The following is a 20,563-nucleotide window of genomic DNA, read 5'->3' as shown; positions in this document are numbered from 1 at the left end:
CCCTGCTTGCAGCATTGCTCCAAATTACTACTAATGCGGAATGCGTAAGTAACAGACTATAAATTGTTCCCTCTGCGTATGCTCGGGGCTCAGACCTCTGGAGAGTTAGCTCCTCTGAGCCCACAGGTGTAAAATAAACCTCCTGCCTTCCAAGATCTCTGAGTGCCGTGTGCCGCTTGGTTCTTCCACTGGGTGATCCAGACCAGGTTCCGTAACAAAAACTCAATTAAATGTAGTATAGGTGATTTGCCTTCCTCCAATTTCTTTTTCAGAAAACAGAATCCCAAGTCATTAAAGTTTTTTTTAAGAAGTCCTAAATCACAGGATTATGGGGGACTGCTATTGTGATTAAAGTTTCATTTAGAGTTAAAAAAAAAAGTTTTATTAAAAGTTCAAACTGAGAGGACCCTGGTAGGCTATTATTTCCCTCTTTAGAATTATCTATTTTAACTGTAGCTTTTAAATAATTAATAAACATCATTTTTATAATTAGAACAAAAGGCACCTCCATTTTGGAAAGTGACCAATGGTCAGGAAGTAAGTCTCAATAAGAGCTAAAAGAGAAGACCCTAAATAGAAAATAAGCTGAGTAGTGAGACTGTTGTCTTTAACTTCTTTTGTTAATGTCTGTAGAATAAAACTGAGAGAAATAAATTTTACTTAAACTTTTCAAAGAGTTAGAAAAAGGAAACTACATCTGCAGTGGAATATTTCTAGAGCAGTGGTTCCCACACCGTGGTTTGCAGACTTCTGGGCATCTGTAAGACCCCTTTGGGAAATCTGTGAGGTTAAAAATGATTTTTATAATAATACTAACATGTTATCTGCCTTTTCCATTCTCGTTTGCTCAAAAGTGTGGAGTTTTGGTAGAATATCAAAGAATAACCACAGTTACCCGAAAATGTCAATAAAATACTCTTAACTTTTTTATGTTTACCTATATGAGGTCCCATTTTTTTCATATGCTTCAGCCAAAATCACATACAATAGACTGAGTACAGAAGCAGACATAAAAATTCAGCTGTCTTCTATTAAGTTATGTAATTAAAGAGACTTCCAAATATATGACAATGCCTCTCTTTTCACAAATTTTTTTTTGTTTTGGATGATAGTTCTTACTAAGGAAATATTATTTATGTTAACATGTAATAGTATTTACATTGTCATTTTAAATAAATTAATATTTTTAAAGGTTCTCAGTTTTAATTTCTAATCCAGTAATTATCAATAGATATAATCTCACAAAATCTCTCAGGAGTCCTTAATTTTAAGATATAAAAAGGTTGTGGGGCACGTGGCTGGCTCAGTTGGTGGAGTGTGCAACTCTTGGTCTTGGGATTGTAAGTTTGAGCTCCACATAGGGTGGAGAGATTAATTAAAAAAAAAAATCTTAAAAAAAAAAAAAAAGAATGTAAAAGGGTCTTGAGACCAAAAAGTTTGACAATTTTTACTGTTCTAAGGTATTCTTAGTTTTTTTTTTTAATGTTTATTTTTGAGAGAGAGAGAGAGAGAGAGAGAGAGAGAGAGAGTGAGTGGGGCAGGGGCAGAGAGAGAGGGAGACACAGAATCTGAAGCAGGCTCCAGGCTCTGAGCTGTCCACACAGAGCCTGGCGTGGGGCTCGAATCCACGAACTGTGAGACCATGACCTGATCAGGGGTGGGACGCTTAACTGACTAAGCCACCCAGGTGCCCAAGTGTTTCTTAGTTTTTAAGAAAAAATCACTGTGTAAAGAATTTTTTAGGTAAGAGAAACAAGTGAAGTGAATTTATAATTAATAGGACAAATGATTAAGATCACATTTGCTTCACAATAATCTGAGGAGCAAACAAGAAACAGGTGGAAGTGTTCATGAAATAAAAGTGGCCATGAGTTAATGATCATTGAGCTAGCAGTTCATTATACCAGTCTCTGTCCTTGACAGATGTTTGAAATTTTCCCTAATAAAAAGATTAAAGAAAGAAGTGAATTCAGACTTAGCAGTTGAATTAAAAAAAAAAAATCAGACTGTAAAGTAACATTACTGCTTAGAATGAAGGAAAATAAAGGGACGAAATCTTAATATTAAAAATTAACATTAATTATTAACTATTAATATTAAACTAGCAGTATCTACATAGCTCCAAATGCACTTAAAAATTTTTTTTAATGTTTCATTTATTTTTGAGAGAGAGAGTGTGAGCAGGGAAGGGACAGAGAGAGAGGGAGACACAGAATCTGAAGCAAGCTCCAGGTTCTGAGCTGTCAGCACAGAGTCCGATGCGGGGCTAGAACTCATGAACTGTGAGATAATGACCTAAGCTGGAGTTGGACGTTCAACTGACTGAGCCACCCAGGTGCCCCCCAAATGCACTTTTTAAAAAAGGTTTATTTATTTTGAGAAAGACAGAGACAATGTAAGTGGGGGAGGGGTAGAGAGGGAGGGAGACAGAGAATCCCAAGCAGGCTCCATGCTGCCAGCTGTGGAGCCTGATGTGGGGCTCAAACTCATGAACTATGAGATCATGACCGAGCCAAAGCCAAGAATCAGATGCTTAACCAACTGAGCCACTCAGGTGTCCTCCAAATACACTTTTTGATCTCCACTGATCTTCTCTCAATTAGTTTCATATAGTTAAATGCATACCATTCAGAGTTCTGCTTTGTTCACTTAAAATTCACTTATATAGCTCCTATCTTTACCTACTATCACTAACCAGACTTAAAAATGACGTGCATATCTTTTGGCTTAATAATTTTTTAAAAGATTTTTTTAATGTTTATTTACTTTTGAGAAAGAGAGAGCAGGAGCAAGAGAGGGGCAGAGAGAGAGGGAGACACAGAATCCAAAGCAGGCTCCAGGCTCTGAGCAGTCAGCACAGAGCCTGATGCAGGACTTGAACTCATAAACCACGAGATCATGACCTGAGCCAAAGTCAGACACTTAATTGACCAAGCCACCCAGGTGCCTTTCTTTCAGTTTAATAATTAAATAAGGTTAGCAAATCCTTTAACCTAATTTATCTGACTATACAATAATTTTTACATGTGATACTATTGCCATCTGCTGGCTGTGATGTCTAAGTACAGTAAACAAAGGTTTAAAACAGAAAAGCTAAAAATTTACCTATGACTGAGGTTTTCTCCCAAAATTATCCTGTAGAAAAGAAGCTGCCATACATACATTAGGGTTCTGCAAAACATCACATTAGACAAGATTGGATGCATTCATCGTGGTATGGCTGTAGACCAAAACCTCACATCAGAAGCAGTGGTTCTTGACCCTGGTTATACTTTATTTAAAAAAAATTTTTTTAATGTTTATTTTTGAAAGAGAGAAAGATAGAGCAAAAATGAGGAAGGGGCAGAGAGAGAGAGGGAGACACAGAATCCAAAGCAGACTCAGGCTCTGAGCTGTCGGCACAGAGCCCGATGCGGGGATCAAACCCACAAACTGTGAGATCGTGACCTAAGCCAAATTCAGACGCTTAACTGACTTGAGCCACACGGGTGCCCCAACCTTGGCTGCACTTTAAAATCACCTGGGAGCTTTTGAAAATCCTAATGCCTGGGACCTAAAACCAGAACAATTAAATCAAATCTCTATTTTATAAAAATAAAAGGCAAGCCACAGACAGTAAAGATATTTGCAAAAGATCTATCTGACATAGGAAGTATATCTAGAATATATAAACTGTTACAACTAAATAAGAAAGCAACCCAGTTTTAACAACGGGCAAAATATCTGAACAGGCACTCACCAAAGCACATAAAAAGATGCTCAACATTATCAGTCATTAAGAAAACATAAATTAAAACAACGAGAGGGGTGCCTGGTGGCTCAGTCAGTCAAGCGTCCGACTTTGGCTCAGGTCATGATTTCACTGTCTGTGAGTTCAAGCCCCAGTAGGGCTCTGTGCTGACAGCTCAGAGCCTGGAGCCTGCTTTGGATTCTGTGTCTCCCCCCACTCTCTCTGCCCCTCCCCCACTTGTGTTCTGTCCCACTCTATCTCTCAAAAATAAAAAAATGTTAAAAAAAAATACAAACAAACAATGAAATACTACTTCAGATCCATTAGAGTAGCTAAAGGTAAAGAGACATCATAGTAAGTGTTGACCAGGATGTGGAACAACTGTAATGTTCATATAGTGCTAATAAAAATATAAAATGGGACAACCACTTTGGAAAACAGTTTGGCAGTTTCTTAAAAAGCTACACACACACACCTACCATAAGACCCAACCACTCTACTGCTAGATACGTACCCAAGAGAAAGAAAAGTTTTAGTGGTTAGTATGCCTTCTAAACTTCATGCCCACCCAGGAGCGCCTGGGTGGCTCAGTCGGTTAAGCATCTGATTTCAGCTCAGGTCATGATCTTATGGTTCGTGGGTTTGAGCTCTGTGTTGGGTTCTGTGCTGACAGCTCAGAGCCTGGAGCCTGCTTTGGATTCTGTGTCTCCCTCTCTCTCTCTCTCTCTGCCCCTTCCCTGCTCGTACTATCTCTCACTCTCTCAAAAATGAATAAACATTTAAAAAAACATTTTTTTTTTAATTCATGTCCACCCAGAATGTGACCTTATCTGGATGCAGTTATAATTAGCTAAGATGAGATCATACTGGAATAAGATGAGCCCTGAATCCAATGACTGATGTGCTCATAAGAAGAGATGGCGCACAGGGGTGCCTGGGTGGCTCAGTTGGTTAAGCGTCTGACTTTGGCTCAGGTCATTATCTCGCAGTCCATGAGTTTGAGCCCTGCATCGGGCTCTGTGCTGACAGCTCAGAGCCTGGAGCCTGCTTCAGATTCTATGTCTCCTTCTCTCTCTGCCCCTCTCCCACTCATACTCTGTGTGTGTCTCTCTCTCAAAATAAACATTAAAAACAAAAGAAAAGAAAGACAAAAGAAAATATGGCACACAAAGAAGCAGAGAAATACACCTAAAAGCCAAGAAAAACCAAGGATTACCAGGAGTCAAGAGCTTGTGAAGCTAGAAAAAGAGAAGGAAGGATTCTTCCCTAGAGCCTTCAGAAGGAGCACGGCCCTACAAATACCTTGATTTTGGACTTCTAGCCTCCAGAACTATGAGAGAACAGATGTTTTAAGTTACCCAGTTTGTAGCAATTTGGCATCCTTAGGCACCCCTAGGAAACAAACACAGAGGAACAAAGCACAAACTCTTGTACAAGAATGTTCTTTTATATTTTTTTAATTTACTAATTTGAGAGAGAGAGTACATGAATGTGTGGGGGAGGGGCAGAGAGAGAAAGCCAGAGACAGAATCCCAAGCAGGCTCTATCCTGTCAGCACAGAGCCCAAGATAGGGTTCAAACTCATGAACCATGAGATCATGACCTGAGTGGAAATCAAGAGTCAGACACTTAACTGACTGTGCCACCCAGGCACCGCATAAAAGAATGTTCTTATTAGCTATATTTGTAATAGCCCCAAAATGGAAATAACCCAAATGTCCATCAATAAATGAACGAATTTATAAATTGTGGTATATCCACCCCAACAGAATGTTACTCGGAATAAAACTGATTGAGACACAAAATATGAATGAAATCTCAAAATTATGCTCAATATTAAAAAAAAACAGACAAAAAATACTATATATGGTGTGCTTCCATGGTGTTTATGGGGCATGGGGCAAGGAAAGAGTGAGGTACAGGAGTCATTAGAAAGTAGCACAAAGAAACTTTTGGAGATGATATATTCATTATATTGACTGTGGTGACAGTTCCACGGGAGTATGTATGTGTCAAAACTCACTAAGTTGAGGGGAAGATGGTGGAGATGAAAGCACCAGGAATTTGTCTCTCCCACCTAGATAACAATTACACTGACAGAATTTGTCTGATGTAACTATTTTGGAACTCTGGAGTCTGTTGAAGGCTTGCAAATTGCAGAAGGAGACTTGTATGATAAACGTGGTTAATTTTGTTCAGTTTTAACACTTAATACAGTAGCAACTACCCGTTCCACACCCGAAGCCAAATGGCAGGCATCCGTCATGTTCCTAGAGCAGCTTGCACGCATTATGGGAGCCTGGGTGGACAAAAAGGATCCTGTCTTCCAAATACTAGGGATCTACGCTCTGCTGATCGCTGCTTTTAATCACAGAGGTACAGACAACAAGGCATAATCACAAAGAAAAAGAAAATCTGAATATACCTATATGTAGTAAGGAAACAGAACCAGTAAGAAAATCTCCCAACAACAACAACAACAACAGTGGCAACGACATCTTGGACCTGATGGCTCACTGGTGAATTCTACAAAAGAGAATTAATACCAATCCTTCTCAAGCTTTTCCAAAAAACTGAAGAGGAGAGAATACTTCCTAATTCATTCTTGGAGGCCAGCATTACACTGCCTCTACCAAAGCTAGAGAAAGACACTACAAAAAAACTATGTACCATGATCCTCCATGAACAGTGATGCAAAAACCCTCAACAAAATACTAGCAAGCAAACTTTAGCAGCATATTAAAGGGATTACACAATATGACCAAACAGGTCTATTCCTGGAATGCATGGATGGTTCAACATATGAAAATCTATCAATGTAATAGGCCACATCAACAGAATAAAGGAAAAATAAAACACATGATCATCTCAACTGATGCAGAAAAGCATTTGACAGAAAACCCTTTTCATGATTAAAAAAAACCCCGAAAACTAGGAATAGAAGGAAACTACCTCAATATAAAAGCCATATGTGAAAAACCTACAGCAAACATAATATTCAATGGTGAAAGACTGAGAGCTTTTCCTCTAAGATCAAGACCAAGGCAAGGACACCTTCTACTTCTACTTAACATAGTACTGGAAGTAAATTGCTAGAGCAATTTAATCATGTAAAATAAGTAAAAGGCATCCAAGTCAGAAAGGAAGATGTAAAATTATTTTTGTTTGCAGATGACTTGATCTTATATGCAGAAAATCCTAAAGATCCCACACCCAAAAAAAGCTGTTACAATATATCAGTTCAGCAAAGTAGCAGATTACAAAGTCAACGTACAAAAACTGGTTGCATTTCTATAAACTAACAATGAACAATCTAAAAAATAAATGACGAAAACAATTCTATTTACAATAGTATCAAAAAGAATGAAATAGTTAGGAAGTAACCTAACCAAGGAAGTGAAACACTTTATAATGAAAACCACAAAAGATTGCTGAAAGAAATTAAAGACATAAATAAATGGAAACACATCCTATGTTCCTGAACTGGAAGGCTTAACCTTGTTAAAATGTTGATACTGCCCAAAGCAATCTACAAATTCAATGCAATCCCTATTAAAATCCAAATGATATTTTTTGTAGAAATAGAAAAACTCATCCTAAACTTCATATGGGATCTCAAAGGACCCTGAATAGCCAAAACAATCTTTAAAAAGAACAAAACTCATACTTCCTGATTTTAAAACTTACTACAAAGTTACAGTAATCAAAACAGTGTAGTACTGGTGTAAAAACACACATATAGACCGACAGAATAGACATAAACCCAGACCCTCTCATCCATAGTCAAATGATTTCTGACAAGGGTGCCAAGACCATTCAACGGGGAAAGGGCAGTCTTTCAACAAATGGTGCTGGGAAAACTGGATATCGACATGCAAAAGAATGAAGCTGGACCCTTACATAACACCATACACAAATATGAACTCAAAATGAATCAAAGATCTAAATATTAAGACCTAAAAGAGTAAAACTCTTAGAAGAAAACAGAACAAAAACTGAATTCAACAATGATTTTCTTGGATACGACACCAAAGACATATGGTAACAAAAAAAAAAAAAAAAAAAAACCAACAAATTGGACTTCACAATAAAAAAATTTTGTGCATCAAGAGACACTATCAATAAAGAGACAACTCATAGAATAGGAAATATTTGTAAATCATATTATCTGATAAGAAATTAATATCCAGAATATATAGAGACCACTTAAAACTCAACAACAAAAAACAAAATTCTGGTTCAAAAATGGGCAAAGGAATTAAATAGGCATTTCTCCAAAGAGGATATACAAATGGCCAAAGAGCACATGAAAAGATGCTTAACATCACTAACCATTAGGGAAATACAAATCTAAAACTACAATGAGATACCACCTCATTAGAAGAGATACTACAATGAGATACCACCTCATGAGAAGAGATACTATTTAAAAAAAAGAAAAGATCAACAATAGCCAAAGTATGGAAAGAGCCCAAACGTCCCTCAATGGATGAATGGATAAAGAAGATGTGATACACACACACACACACACACACACACACACACACACACACACACACACACACTGGAGTATTACTCGGCAATCAAAAAGAATGAAATCTTGCCATTTGCAACTACATGGATGGAACTGGAGGGTATTGTGCTGAGTGAAATTAGTCAGTCAGAGAAAGACAAAAATCATATGACTTCACTCATTTGAGGACTTTAAGAGACAAAAAAGATGGATATAAGGGAAGGGAAACAATAATAATATAAAAACAGGGAGGGAGACAAAACAGAAGACACTCATAAATATGGAGAACAAACTGAGGGTTGCTGGAGGGGTTGTAGGAGGGGGGATGGGCTAAATGGGTAAGGGGCACTAAGGAATCTACTCCTGAAATCATTGTTGCACTATATGCTAATTTGGATGTAAATTTTAAAAAATAAAAAATAAAATTAAAAAAAAAAGAAAAGAAAAGAAAAGAAAACAAGTGTTGGCAAGGATGTGGAGACAGTGGAATCCTTGTGCACTGTTGGTGTGAATGTCAAATGGTGCAGCTACTGTGTAACACAGTTCCTCAAAAAATTAAAAACAGATTTAGCCGTATGATATAGCAATTCCACTTCCAGTAACATACCCAAAAGAACTGCAAGCAGAACCTCAAAGAGATATCTGTACACCCATGCTCATAAACAGCATTTTCATAATAGCTAAAATGTAGGATCAACTGAAGTATCCATTGCTGGATGAATGGATAAACGAAATGTGGTACACACATACAATGGAATATTATTCAGCCTTAAAAAGGAAGGAAGGGCAGCTGGGTGGCTCAGTCTGTTTAGCATCTGACTTCGGCTCAGGTCATGGTCTCAAGGTTCTTGAGTTCAACCCCTGCATCAGGCTCTGTGCTAACAGCTCAGAACCTGAAGCCTGCTTCAGATTCTGTGTCTCCCTCTCTCTGCCCCTCCCCACGTTTTCTCTCTCTCTCTCTCTCTCTCTCTCTCTCTCTTTCAAAATAAACATTTTTTAAAAATTAAAAAGAAAAAAGGAAGAAAAGTCTGCACTATGCTACAACATGGATGAATGTTGAGGACATTATGCTAAGTGAAATAACCCAGTCAAAAAGGCAAATACTGTATGATTCCGTTTATATGAGGTACTTGCAGTAGTGAGAATCCTAAAGACACAAAGTATAACAGTGGTTGCAAGCAGCTGGGAGGGAGGAGAGAATGGGAAGTTATTATTTAATGGTATAGTTTCAGTTTTACAAGATGAAAAGAGATACGAAAAAAAGATGAAAGAAGTTCTGGGGATGGATGATGGTTATACAACAATGTGAATGTATTTAATACCACTGAACCGTACATTTAAAGCCAAAATCTACAGAGGGTTGAGTCCAGGTATCATTAATTTTTAATCATCTCCCAAACTATTCTAATCAGCAGCCAAGGTTGAAAACGATTTTATCAGAGGGTGCCATCTCATTTGAACAAAAGAATTCTATTTGATGAATTCATTTTAGGTGCCTATGGAGGTCAGCTGATATCATACTTTTTCCTTAAGTAGACAAAGAAACTCAACATGGATGGGATATTTACTCCTTGGTTTATACCTCCCATTCCTAAATTATAAGCAAACTATAGAAACCAATATTGAACTCAGTTTCAGCTATTTGTTCCTAGTACAAAATAGCTGAAAATGCTGAATACAACATAGTTTTAATACATATTGCAATGAATGGTGTTATAGACTGAATTGTGGCCATCTCAGAATTCATATGTTGAAGAAGTCCTAACCCTAAGTACCACAGAATGTGACTATATTCGGAGATAAGAAGTGGTTTAAGATAAAATGAGGCCATAGGACGGGCCTTAATCCAATTTGACTGGTGTCCTTGGATGAGAAGGAAATTTGGACAAAGAGAAACCGGGGATGCTCAAGCACAGAACAAGTCTATATGTAGATAAAGCAAGAAAGGGGTGATCTGCCAGTCAAGGAGAGAAGCCTCAGGAGAAACCAAACCTGCCAATGTTTTCATCTTGGACATCTAGTGTCCAGAACTGTGCAAAAATAAATATCTGTTGTTTAAACCATCCAGTTTGTGGTATACTCTGGTGCTGAACTTTACCCTGGGGTATATGCCAAACCAGATGCTGGATCTGGCCAGAGCGTGGTATGGCTATTCCTGGGAAATCTTAACCTCAAATATTTCACCTGCTCTCTGACCTCAGCCTTCTCGTATTCTTTCCTTTACTCCCACTATACCTTTTTTTCTACCCCACATTGAGACTACTAGTCCCTTAAACTCTCCTAGACAGTGCTCTCTGACCTTTCTTCCTCATCTAGTCTGAGCCCCATGCTGATCATGTTAACTACTCTGTCAGAACTACCTTCCCTTGCTCCCTATCATATTGTCACCCCTAACCAACAAAACCCAAAATCTGAACCAATGTTACATTTTGTCTTCACTACTACCATTCTAGGTGAGTCAAGCTCTGTCAGAAAAATATTAAATCATACATTCATGTAATGTCTACAAATTACTGATTCAAATCTCAGCACCCACCCTGTCATAATCCTTCTGCCCTGAGTTAGCATTTCTGCCATTCTCCTTAAGAACCATTCCAAACTGTCTCTACTGTCTCTAGTGTTGACTAGACTTTCCACTTGACTCCAATCTCTCACCTTATATCCATTTGACACAGATGTCACTTCCCTCAAACTTCTCTCCCTCTACCTATATATTTATCTATATCTGCACCCATCTTCACTTTCTTTTCTACAGTCTCAAATAAGAACTCTATTTCTAACCTCCCCATTTGTGCTCTTTTTGGCAACTCCTCCTACTTCTGAAGCTGGGTCATTCATAATCCATTCTCTCTCTTACGTGTCCTGCTTATTCAACATTTTTATCTTTACTGACACCTTTTCTCCATCACCTAAACATGCACAAGTCTCTCCCATCTCCCTATATCCCCTCCCTTGACGTCTACCATCCTCCAGCCACAACTATCCCATTTCTTCTAATTGATTTTCATCTAATCTTCGCAAAAGTATAGTTTACACTCAATGTGTGTTCACTCAGTTGCTCTAACATGGCTGGCTTTGGCCTCCAGTGTACTATCAAAACTACTCTTCCTGAGGTTACCAATGATTTCTTAGTTACTTAGTTCTTAGGGAACCTATTCTCTCAAAGCATGCTATAGGACTGAGGAGAAAGAAAAGGCCCTCTTCTAGTACCCACTGCTCCTTCAAAATCACTATGTCTTGGGGTGTCTGGGTGGCTCAGTTGGTTAAGCGTCCGACTTCGGCTCAGGTCATGATCTTGCAGTTCATGAGTTCTAGCCCAGCATCAGGCTCTGTGCTGACAGCTCAGAGCCTGGAACCTGCTTCGCATTCTGTGTCTCCTTCTTTCTCTCTGCCCCTCTCCTGCTCACACTGTCATCTCTCTCTCTCACTCTCTCTCAAAAATAAATAAATAAAATTTCAAAATCACTGTCTCCAATCCCCACATCAACTAAGGTTTATGATATTCATCTATACCAGTGGTCAGCAAATTTTTCTGTAAAGGGCCAGATAGTAAACAGTTTAGGTTTTATGGGCCACATGGTCTCTTTTTATAGGTACCCAATTCTGCAAGGCAAAAGCAGCCATAGACAATACAGAAATGAATGCATATGGCTGTGTTCCAATAAAACTTTATTCATAAAACCACGTGGTGGGCTGGATTTGGTCTGCAGGCCATACTTTGCTGACTCCTCCTCTTTGCTATCACCTGTGTCACCCCAGACATTTCTACATGCATTGAGAATTTGCCATCCGACTCAGTCTTCATCACCAGCCTAAATAACAAAGCACAGTGCCTGGCACCTGGTAAGCATTCCATAAAATGTGGCTATTTTAAAAAGCCACATGAGTAAATTTAAATTTATTTAAATAACAATTTATTTAATTATTTAAATAATTTTAAAATTATTATTAAAAAATTATCATATGGACACTCAATAAATCTGTGGATGACCATCTAGCACTTGTGGCTCTCAGTCTCTTCATCTGCTTAACTGTCATACTCTGGACTTTGTCATCACTGTAGAGCACTCAATCTCTAACATCTAAACTCTAATACACACTGATCAAAATCTCCTGTTTGTCATTCTCACTCCTTTTATGCTTGCTCTTCAACCTCAATGAGTATCCAATCCACTTTTATGTCTATTGTCTCTTAATCCATGAGCTCCCACCCATCTTTACTTCCTTCCTATCAAGCTTGATCTCCTGGCCCATTAACTGATCCATCCTTTCACCTACACCTTCAACTCCTGTTTTCCCTCAACTATACCAGATTAGCAAAATCCTGTACCATCCCATCTACCTGCTTTCCCTATTCCTATTCCTAGATGGCCCAGGAATGCTGAAAGTGTCTCACAGATCAATGCCATTACAAAATTATGCTCTCCACCCTCAGTTGGGACTTCAGCACCATCCAGTAATACTTTCTCCAATCCTCTCCCAAATATTCCAAACTTCCAAGGCTTAAAACTCTCCTCAAGGCTCCTTAGGCTATATGTTTTCTCACACCTTCAAACGACAGATTTGCCTTGGGCTCTAGTCCCAGAAAAAGAGTTGGTTCTACTCCAATCCACTAGCAGTGCTCTGGATCCATCCCTGCCCCTTCTCCTCTGCCAATAACACAAAAACTAAACCCTGAACAATCCAGCCACATCATATGACTTTCTTCACTGCTCTTTAACCATGGATACATTGCTTATCCTGAGCTTCCCCATCTTCAAAAGGGTGATATCCTTGCAATGTTGTCGTGAGTGTAACAGATCTTGAAGTACCTGACATATGATAATCATTCCATAAATGGTGCAATTATTATTATGTTAACAGCTTGAAGGTGAAAGGCAGTTTCAAGAGATGGAATATAGGGTTGGAGACCTTCAGGGGGAAAGGGGAAGCATACTGAAAAGAGAGAATAATTTCCCTTGCCCTAAAATATTCCAATCCTTCGGTGAATATAATCAGTTACTTTGCCAATTACAGTAATTAAATATATGACTACTCTCTGCTACTCTCACCATAGTCTGGAGCCTGCAACTCCTCTTGCAGTATAACGCTGTCCAACAAGAAGATGTGCTCTGGGTTCTAAGTCTTTTCCAAAAGAGAATACTAACAAATCTTCCTTCTATTAATCTAGATTTAAAGTGATATTCATTAAAAAGGAATTACAGCAATGTTTAACCACTGAGAGGTGTCAAACAAAAGTATTCAATTAGTGATTGTGCCAGAAAGAAGAGAAGTGCAAAAGCTGGGGGCAAAAACTGATAGGATAGTGGTGAAATGCCAAAAAGAAACAGGAGATGGCTTGAAGGGGGCTCCTAAAAGATAAATCCAAGACAATTTGAGCACCAAAAAGAATAATGATGGTAATGGATTCTAACACAATTAATTAAAAAAAAAGTCCTTGTCCTTATGTCTATATAGATTATTAAAAAAACAAAACAGGGGCGCCTGGGTGGCTCAGTTGGTTAGGCGTCCGACTTCGGCTCAGGTCATGATCTCGCAGTCCATGGGTTCGAGCCCCACGTCAGGCTCAGACAGCTCAGAGCCTGGAGCCTGTTTCAGATTCTGTGTCTCCCTCTTCCTCTGACCCTCCCCTGTTCATGCTCTCTCTCTCTCTCTGTCTCAAAAATAATGTTTAAAAAACAAACAAAAGAGCTCCAAGAAAGAGAAAAACCATTTATAGAATAGTACCAGTTAATAAATGTGGGAGGAATAAAGTAACTTGAAGATCACCACTGTGCAACCTCCAAAAGTAGAGATCATCTCCATGATGTGAAAAACACTAGGTGAAGAGTTAACAGGAAATCCGCAAGAGTGACAGGATATCTGCATAGTCCTGAAATATTACTCCACAGATTACTTTTTTAATGTTTATTTATTTTTTTAGAGAGAGTATGCATGTACACATGTGTGAACAGGGGAGGGGCAGAGAGAGACAGGGAGACACAGAATCCAAAGCAGGATCCAGGCTGAGCTGTCAGCACAGAGCCCAATGCAGGGCTCGAACTCACGAACCAAACCATGAGATCGTGACCTGAGCCAAAGTCGGACGCCCAAGTGACTGAGCCACCCAGGCGCCCCAAATCCCAAGCAAGCTCTGCACCATCAGCACAGAGCCGGTGCTGGGCTCCAACTCATGAAATGTGAGATCATGACCTGAGCCGAGATCAAGAGTTAGACGCTTAACCAACTATGCCACCCAGGCACCCCACTTTTTAATTACAAAGATTACAAAAATGTACCTTTATAATGGAGATATCTGGCAGTTGTCCTCTTAATCAAGTGATGAAACTTAGCATCAATAGTGAAAATAACCTAGTATTATGTGGCTGCAGTAAGCACACAGCATCACCCACATACTTTACCCAAAATCTTTTATACTGAATTAATGAAGAAAAAGCAATCACTCAGTCTAAAGTCTTATTGCCCAAAATGTGGTCTAAAGACCAGAATCATATCATCTGGGAGCTTGTTCAAAATACAGAGTCTTGGGCCCCTAGACAACTCAATCATAATTTGCATTTTAACCAGACCTTCAAATGATTCACAGGTACAAAGTTTGAGAAGTCCAGTATAAGACAAAACACCTAGACTTTTCAAAAAAAAAAATCAATGTCATTAAAAAAAAAAAAAAAAGCAGTGTGGGAGGGGCTGCTCTTGATTTAGAGAGACCTAACCACCAAAAGCAATGAACAAATCTTGACCGAATCCTGGATCAGTGGGGGGAAAAGTTATAAAATACATTTTAAGGAGGCAACTGGGATAATTTGAATATGTGCCTTTTATTAAGTTATATTAATATGAAGGTTCTTAAATGTGATAATGGTATTTAACAACAGAATTTTCTTATTCTTAGAAGATACACGCTGAAATATTTAAGGTAATATGTCTACAACCTACTATTATTTTTTTAATTTGTTTATTTTGAAAGAAAGAGCGAGCAGGGGAGGGGCAGAGAAAGAAGAGAGAGAGAGAGAGAGAGACAGAGAATCCCAAGCAGGCTCCACACTAACAGTTCAATGTGGGCTTGAACTTACAAACCTTGAGATCATGACCTGAGCTGACAACAAGAGTTAGACGCTCAACCAACTGAGAGACACCCAGGTGCCCCCAGAACCTACATTTATATAGCTCATAAAAACATACGGAGGGAATGCATAAATGGCAATTGGTTACTCAAAATGAAGAGTATGTAGGTGTCTATTGTGCTATTCTTTCATTTTTCCTTTAGGTTGAAGACTATTAAATAAAAAATGAAAGGTGGGAAAACTTCAATTAATCCACAACAGAAATGGTTAAGTTTTTGGCAGCAAACAGCATAATTTGTACACAACCTTGCATCTATCTTAACATCTACTGTAGAAAATACAGATAAGCATTCAACAGATGTTTGATGAGGGAAATGAAATTTATTTGTTTAAATCGTATATCAGCTGGCAGAAATTCTTAAAGCTACTCCAACCAGCTGGCTGTCAGATTTATATGGAACTATGGACTGTCATGCAATGAGAGGCAATAGAGTGTGACAGTAAAGGTTTTAGGGTCAGTCAGTCCTAATGAGGGGTCCTTGGGCAGATTTAATCTCCCAAAGCCTCAGTCACTCTCTCTATAAAACAGAAATAAAATAGTACCTATTAGGGTGGTTATAAAAATTAAATAATATATAAGATAATGAATATAAAATACTTAGCATCATTAATAAACGTTAACTAATTTTATTTATCAGTAAAGTCAGCTAAAAGGTATTCCATAAAATGAAGCTAATGTTTTTATGGACCATATTTTGACTTTATTTTGAGCATTAAAAGTTTTCATATGATCTAGGGGCCTTCTGTGACAATTTTAAGTCAAGGGGAGAAGGCAAAACTATTTGTACTTCTTATTTTTATTTGGTATCTTGAAAAAAAAGCATTTAGTAAGATGATAAGCAATTTTTCCCCAAGTTGTAAAAGCATTTTAGTTCTTCAACTTAGTGAACCAGTATAAAGTACTGAAGATTAGCAAAATGAAGCTATTAAAAATGACTTATAGAATCAAATTCAATACTTAGAAAATTTGGAAATAATTTTGTCAAGTTACCTTAAATTCTCTTGATTAGAAGAGTTGTGAAAAGCCATGTTTTCATGGGAATTTACTGAACACAGTTTTCTGGAAATACTTAGACAAAAAAATAAGCACCTATCTTTTTGGCTTAAGTGGACTTGCATCTACATGAAACAGACTGACTTCAATACATGGATGATAGTCTACCCCAATTATTCTATTAAATTCTAAGCAGTCTCTCCTAAAGGTTGGCAACTATAGCTGGCAGGCCAAATCCAGCCCACTGTTATTTTCATTAATATAGTTTTACTGGAACACAGCCATGCTCATTCATTTATGTACTATATTATGTATTGTATTTCAAGTTGAAAAGTTGCAACAGAGTCTGTATGGCCCACAAAGCCCAAAATATTTACTGGCCCACAAAGCCTAAAATATTTACTATCAGTCTTTTATAGAAAAAAATTGCCAACCCCTACTCTAGAAAAGCAATCCAAAAAAGGAATAAATCCTGTTCAGGACTCACCTGAGGGGTTGTCTTTTTGTATTGATCACCTCCATCTATCACATCCCTCATGATTTTTTCCTTGAGAAATTCATACTCTTCTGGACTCAGGTGAATAGACTCTATGGTTTTTCCACAGCCCGAACACTGACCACTGTAATTACAAAAGTTTGTGTTAAATGGTATCCTGGAAAAGAATTTTCTCTAGAATGAATAATCCTAGGACAGAAAGAAATTGAAAGGTAATTTAAAAAGAATGTTATAATCTTTGTGATCATCACATGCAATTTTTTGTAAAACTGATAATAACACACATTAGGTATGCCAGAAAACCCAAAAAGTAGACTGCTGGGCATCCAGATAAAGTATTTAAACTTATTCCCAAAACACAACTGGGTTCCAGATCTGTAGGGCAAAATATCTCTGAGGCTTCACATGAGGCTCACTGCACCTATGGGAAAAACATGTTGAGCACTGCAAATCCTCCATATGCCAAATATGGCTTTTTTTCTTGGGTACTCTCTTAATTACCCAATTTCTAAAGTATTCTTAAAATTTTTTTGATCGGTAGCAACAAAACCTACTAAACCTGAATCAAACAAGTTAAAAATAAAATACTGGTCTTTACCTTCCCTGGATTGTTGTGAACTGTCCTTTCCATTGTTCCCCAGGAACACTACAAAAAAAGATTACAAGACCAAATCATTACGTCAGATTCCTAAAACTTAAAACAATATTGATAAAATAAATGAGATAATAATTCTAATTTTTTAAAAAAAGAAAAAAGGTCAGATTCCCATAGAACCAAAAAATAGGCATTTTATTTAGAAATTGTTTTTAGAAACTCGGCAGGCAAGAGCTCTGAAATGTTCAGGATACTTCCCCAGGATGGTTTAATTAGAAGAGTGGGTGATACACTGTGATGGGGCTAAGGAGGGAACAGTACCCTACTGTGGACCTCCTTCCCTTCACTTCTCCTCTGGTCATTCAACCCTCATCTTCAAGTCTAAATCTACTTTCACAGGATTGTGCAGCTAACATTAATAGTGTAACCTCTAAATCAAACTCAACTCTAACTTTCTCCATGAAGCTGCCAGAGATTGTTCCTGCCCAGAGTAATTCCTTCCCTTACACTATCTTCTTATACACCACTATTAACTGTCAAGTATTGCATTCTCCATTAGGTTGTGAATGCCATCATAATAGATCTTACATCACAAAACACCCAAAGTGCCTACCCAAATGGAAGCATTCAAAACTACCTGATTTATTTGCTCAATCAATGTATTCCTTTTTTTTCTCTCACATATACTACCATCAGTTTCTAAGGACTCTGTTGCCTTCTCCTTCCCTAGTTCATAATTCAGGATCTCATCATCTCTCATTCAAACCTACAATTGCCTCCAAACAGATCTTCCTATTTCCAATCTTAATCCCTCTCCAACCTTTTTTTCTGTTTTGGCAATTACCTTTTTTATTTTTATTTTTTAATTTATTTTTTGAGAGAGAGAGGAGAGTGAGTGCACACGCAAGAGAGCAGGGAAGGGGCAGAGAGAGAGAGAGGGAGACAATCTTAAGCAGGCTCCATGCTCAGCTCAATCTCATAACCCTGAGATTAGGTCTCATGACCTGAGCCAAAATTAAGAGTAGGATGCTTAACCAACTGAGCCAGGTGCCCTGGAACTCTACTGTAAGGTAACAGAACAAAACCCAAAATCCTTGGCATTCAAATAATTTCACAATCTAGCTCCTCCACTCATATTCAACAAATTTGTTAAATAAGATAATTAAACATGATTGCTACTTCAAAGCTCTGTGCAAAGGATATATAGTTGAAAAGAGAAAAACAGAAAAAGAATGAATTTTTTTGAAAGTGCCTAAAAAAAATTAGTAGTGAATCAGTGAATAAAAAACTGAAGCAATAAATAGGGTCACAGCCAGGAACGTGAACAAAAAGCAGAGGGAAAGCAGAGAGCCTTGGAGAGAGCAGTTGGGTGATGGAAAGATACAAAATGAACTGGAATGAAGAGATTTTCCATTTTTAACACTTAACATTTAACATTTTTAACAGGCATATCATGTCTGCTCAGGCTTCCCTTATCTGTTCTAAACATCCAAGTTGATGAAATGCATAGATTAAACAGATACCAGTCACTAGGTTTCAGAAGAACTTCTGAACATACTAATATGATCCAAAGACAGCTCCAGTTTTCTTGCTATAAACTCCAGCCATAAGTTCTATTGGTAGGCACATCAAAGTGAATACCTCAGAAAAAACAGGTGATCCTTCCAAAAAGAAAAAATACATAAAAACATACAAATGATCTATAATTTCCCTTTTATGTGATGAATGGAAAATACAACAACTTGTTTATGCTATTACTTTTTTTAAAGAGAAAATGTTGTCTTTAAGGAGAAATAAATCTCAAGGGAGGAAAGTATAATTTGAATAGAGTAATTCTCAGCAACAAAAAAAGGAGGCAGCTGCTTTTAGGTAACGGTATTGAATTAAAAACATACATATAAAAAAATTAAAATTACCTTTCAAACCATGTTTTTATACTGTGTGCAAATGATTCCCCAGGATATAGATGATTATTTCTTAGATACAAGAGAATGTCAAGTAGCTTGTTTGAATACTGATCATCTTTTATGTTTTTTCCAAAATCAAAGAATGCTTTTAAAGTTTTCAACATAGGAATAAGATTATGACCCAACAATTCCTGATACAAATTCCACGCTAGGTTTACATCTTGGTGAAGGAGGGCTCCCTCGATACAATCATTGTAGTTCTTTTTTGAAGGAATCATGACTTTTTTGATATCCTCTAACAGCAGCAAGGCCTCTTTCCATCTGTCTGAGTGGATTAATCCTTGGATGAGAAGAGTATATCCTCCAGGTTCTAACCTCTTGTATCTGGCTTTCATGATTTCATAGACATCAATAACTTCTGATATATGTTTATGAAAGACGCAGAGATACAAATACTTGACCAGCAAATCATAGCCTACAATACCATTGTTTTTTGCAGCTACCCAGGCTAACAAAGATTTGGCCACATCTATAGAGCTATGGCAGTCAGCCATTTGTGAAATGATCCAACTTTCAAAATTAGCCTTTCCTTTGAAATCTTCCTTGAATTTATCCCACTCTTCTGAATTCAGAGGTCTTGTTGGAAGTTGAATAGTGTTCCTCACAGGTGGCAAGGCATGATCTTCCCTATGAGTATTCATCTGTGATCTCTTCTTAGCTGCTCCAGCAGCAAAAAGATGGGAATCAGAAGAAACTTGATTATTACTGCCTTCATCTCCTTTCCTGAGATATCTGGCCTTGGCAATCAGAAGATTCACTGCTTTAGTATTTTGTGGAGACACCGCTTTAAGAGAAAACCACTGCTGTTGGTTCCTGATGCCACAATAGTCTTTGAGAAAGAGAGAGAAATAAGAGTGTCCTGGGCCTACGCTAAGGTATGGGTTGCTCTTCCAAAGCTTAGGAAGGCTTCGAATACCAGTGAAACAGAAAGTCATCATGCGGTGAGATCAGCACCAGATATAATTAGAGAGATGTTCATAAAGCCCCTACTTCTACGGCGTAATTAAGGAATTGGGCGTGAGGGGCAAAGAACCAAAGCACAATTTCTTAAAAGATGATTTTCATTTTCTCACAGACAAATCAAGGATCTGCTTTTGGGGCTATTAATACAACGAAGTCTGGTGAGTTCTCTCCATTAAACAAC

At 37.9% G+C, this 20,563-nt stretch overlaps 1 protein-coding gene across 2 annotated transcripts in view; it reads right to left on the bottom strand.

Moving 5' to 3' along the window:
* The window catches only part of PRORP (protein only RNase P catalytic subunit), a 131,230-nt gene that overhangs the window by 110,104 nt on the left and 563 nt on the right, over positions 1-20,563 (bottom strand). Inside the window, exons 1-3 of one of the 2 annotated variants that reach the window (XM_042989561.1) lie at positions 19,369-20,562; positions 17,456-17,503; positions 16,849-16,981 (exon numbers count right to left, since the gene is read on the bottom strand). In XM_042989561.1, coding sequence (XP_042845495.1) covers positions 16,849-16,981; positions 17,456-17,503; positions 19,369-20,357 — 1,170 coding nt within the window. In that variant the 5' untranslated portion in view covers positions 20,358-20,562. Of the gene's footprint in view, positions 1-16,848; positions 16,982-17,455; positions 17,504-19,368; position 20,563 lie in introns of those variants that run through there. The other variant, XM_007073735.2, reaches the window with a different exon arrangement.

The sequence above is a fragment of the Panthera tigris genome, chromosome B3 (genome assembly GCF_018350195.1).
Source record: "Panthera tigris isolate Pti1 chromosome B3, P.tigris_Pti1_mat1.1, whole genome shotgun sequence".
Classification (NCBI taxonomy): Eukaryota; Metazoa; Chordata; class Mammalia; order Carnivora; family Felidae; genus Panthera; species Panthera tigris.
This window is presented reverse-complemented; position numbering and strand designations above follow the sequence as displayed.